Raw genomic sequence first — 3,737 nt, forward strand, 5'->3', positions numbered from 1 at the left:
TACCGGAAATATTACATTTTATTGAAGTGGTTGCAGAGTACAATTCATAATCTCAGAGAGCCTGCAAAAATCAGGCCTGGCTAAAAAAACAAGAACAAAGGGATGAACTTGTTGTATGGCAAAGAGATGAACTGTGCCACAGCCAAAGCCTGCTAAATCGAGGCACCCAGATACAGAACTGCCCAAAGCAACCTTACACACAAAGGACTTGGATGACAGAAAACACACAAGATCCCCGATCCTGAATCTGAACCTGACCCTGACAAGAGATTCAAGCACTACTATCCTTTACTAAGACACTTGCCACTAAGCTTATTAGAACAACAGACTCATAGATGACAGAAACAAAGTAAACTTTAAAACTGAAACACACCAAACTTGGTCCAGGGATCGTGGATCATTATACCATCAAACAACAGAGGACAGATGTTTAGAGACTGCATATGCTTACATCCAGCAAAAGAACAGGGACTTGACATGAGGTGCAATTGAGTAGCCACAAGTGAAAATCTAACCCAGCACAGTAGCACTTGATAACTGGATTCTCAAGAAACCATGGCAATGAAAGAGGAGGCCTCCCATCAATGGGGGCTAAACAGTTATAACAAGCTTTCCATCTGAGGAAAGCCTGCCAAAAAAAGGTAGAGAAGTATTCTGCCAAAGCATCCTGGAAAACAACCAAACTACAGTTACTAGTGCACGCATTGCTGATGGGCCAAAAACGTATTCCGGGATCTGCAACCCTTGTGAGCTGACTGAGAACTTATTCATTTGTACAATCTATCAAGCCAAACTGGAATTCTTTAACTCCCCAAGGCAGTCTGGTGCATTCATTTCTGTCCATTCTTTCAAGTACACTTTTAGTTCCCCTCCATGATTAGGAGAGGATATCACATCTCCACAAGTTCTCCACCAGTAGCTCAATTGTGCTGCTGCTGATAGAACTGCAGTTTTGAAGATTCAACCCCACCAAGGTCCTGCCCAATTTCTTTAGGAAAGGGAAGCTCTTATTTGATACTTCCGAACAACCGGACAGGGAAAGGACTTGAAGGTTGAGCTGATCTGCGCTAGCCAGGACTGCAATTCCAGAATCAGTGACAGCACATTTGGACAAATCCAGATCACTGAGAAACAAACAATTTTCAGCAATTGACTTCAAACTTGCATCAGTAATCCGTCTGCAACCATCCAGATTCAGCAATTCAAGAGTTCCACCATGCATCCTAGCCAAGGCTGAAACTACTTTGTCCGTTAAACTCATGCAGCCACTAAGATTCACCTTAACAAGTCCTTCCTCACAACTCTCCAAGAGTGGAAGAAGCCCTGAATCTGTAATAGCACAAAGGCCACTCAGATCTACATGCTGAAGCTGAGGGCAGAACTTGCCCACCAAAGCCAAACTTGCACTGCCGAATCCTGGGCAATTTCTAATGGACAGGGACCGAAGAGAGCTACAAGGAGAGGACCCTAGCATTCCTGAAGCTACATCTCTAATTCCCATGCACTTCACAAGGCTAAGAGCTTTCAACTTTGTTCCGCAGTTGGAGACTACACCAACAATTCCTGATTCGGTAACCCTGTTACACTCTTCCAATTGCATGCTCTCAAGACATCCTGCAGCTTTGACAAAAGAGACCAGCCCATTGTCTGATACAAAGCAACACTTACGAAGGCACATCTGCTTCAGGTTTGTGCAGCCCTTTGCTATAGCCTCAAAACTCACATCTGTTATTCCCCGACAAGAAGAAATAGTCAAAGACAACAATTTCTGCAAACCCTGAGCATTACCCATGACCCAAAAGCCCTTCTCACTCACATGCTGCAGACTGCTGAGGACAAGATTGGTAACAGCCTTCCCATAGTGCCCAATTACAGCAAGGGAGAAATCTGTGATGTTCAGTGCCTGAAGCTTTACTTTGGTTAATACAGAAGTAGATGATGACAATAAACTTGATATTCCATGATCCCCAACAAGAGGGCAGCCTTTAATGGAGATGGATTGCAACTTGGGGCAAAATTTCCCAACAGCTTGTAAGCCCTCGTTACCTATCTTTGGACAAGATTCAACGTTCAAAGCAACCAAGTTAGGGCAGTTCTCAGCAATTGCAATCAAACCCTTGTTGGAAATTGATGGACAATTGCAAAGATCAAGCTTTTCCAACAAATGGCATTCTCTGGCCACCTCAAATAGACCTTCATCCCCAACAGAAGGAACATCCCATAAAGAAAGAGCCTTCAAAGATGGGCACCCATGAGCTATTGCTGATAAACCAAGGTTGGTGACTCCACGAACAGAGTTGCTTCCCCGGACAGAAAGCTTGCCTAGCCCCCCATGGCCACTAGTTCCGACAGAAATAGCAGCAAGCCTCATATCTGTTGCTTTCTTCCCTTCCAAAGATCTCGTCAAGTACCCATCGCTCCCAATTTCCCCACTTTCATCACAAGACACCATTTCAACATCATGGGAAACAGAAACTGTTGTCTCTCTATCAGCGACTGTGCTTTTGCTCTTGCAAATTTCAGCCTTTCGGATACTGCTCAATAGCAAAAGCCAGTGCTTGGAAACACAAGCACAGGCACTCCTCTCTTTGCCTCCAGGGATGCGCCTGAAGATCTCAAAAAGGCATTCATCTGGAAGGACATCAATTGATGGCTTCTTATTCTGCTCAGACTCCAAAATTCCATAAAGAAATGGGGAACTAACACGAGCCCGCTTGCAAGGAGGGCTGTATATATCAACATGGGAGCCAATTGAATAAAATCGACCCAAATCGATTGGATTTGTACGAAAAGACCCACCAGAATAGAATTCATCGTCTCCTGAAAAAACCCAATGAAAAAAACTCCAAATAAGCTACAACCCAGGTGTCAATTACTCCCTAAATTATGTTCTTTCATACATCAAGAATCGGCTAAAAACAGATTATACAACATAAAACATTAAAATCTAAACCTTAAAGAAAAGAAAACTTACCACCGTAGTTAACAAGGGCAGGCATGATTGAAACAGAAAGAAATCAAGAGGCCAAAACCCAGAAAAACTTGCAAGAACCAGCAAATAAGGCAAAAAGAGGAAGATTAAAAAAGAAGCCAGAAAGGTTGAATGCATGAGAAGAAGGAGAGAACTTGAAACCCTAACAGAGTAGGGCAAAAAAAGATAAACAAGAGAAGAGAGGTAGAAGTAAAGAGAATTGGTAAAAGCGTTTGTTGAGAAAGGATTGAGAAAGGAAGGAAGAAATATATACACTGACAAGAAATGGTTTCCACAGATACATTGGCTTTAGAAACATGCAATGAATCTTTCCTAAAAACCACCTCATTCCCTTTAGGTCCAACGGCTCACTTTGCCGCATCAAAACTACCGGTTACCGGCTATTTCCCTTTTCTTTTTCTTTTTAAATTCTCTTGTCTTTTTCACTGGCAACCCACTGTTTTGAGTCTTGTTTATTATTGTTTTGTGAGTGTAATTTACGTCTCATTCTTCAGCTCTGCTTTTTTATTTTTGCTTTATTTTTTTAAAGCAAAATACATTGATTTGATAATTTTTATATAATTTACATTATAATTTTATTTCTGAAATATAAACCAAATCCAATACGTTTTTTTTTTTAATTTTATTTTTACTATTCGAGAACCCCTAATTATTGTTTATTAAGAAAATTTTAATATTTAAAATTCAAATTTAAGATATTTAATTAAAAGAATAGAGATTCATGATATTCATACTTAAATTTTAA

At 40.8% G+C, this 3,737-nt stretch overlaps 1 protein-coding gene across 1 annotated transcript; it reads right to left on the reverse strand.

Moving 5' to 3' along the window:
- LOC110617424 (EIN3-binding F-box protein 1) lies at positions 1 to 3,307 on the reverse strand. Its single transcript, XM_021760178.2, has 2 exons — positions 2,975 to 3,307; positions 1 to 2,820 (listed from the first exon to the last, which is right to left on the reverse strand). The coding sequence occupies exons 1-2, from the start codon at positions 2,997 to 2,999 to the stop codon at positions 878 to 880; spliced, it is 1,968 nt and encodes a 655-aa protein (XP_021615870.1). The 5' UTR covers positions 3,000 to 3,307; the 3' UTR covers positions 1 to 877.
- Between the last annotated feature and the right edge of the window lie 430 nt (positions 3,308 to 3,737).

This window comes from Manihot esculenta, chromosome 6, assembly GCF_001659605.2.
Source record: "Manihot esculenta cultivar AM560-2 chromosome 6, M.esculenta_v8, whole genome shotgun sequence".
NCBI lineage: Eukaryota > Viridiplantae > Streptophyta > Magnoliopsida > Malpighiales > Euphorbiaceae > Manihot > Manihot esculenta.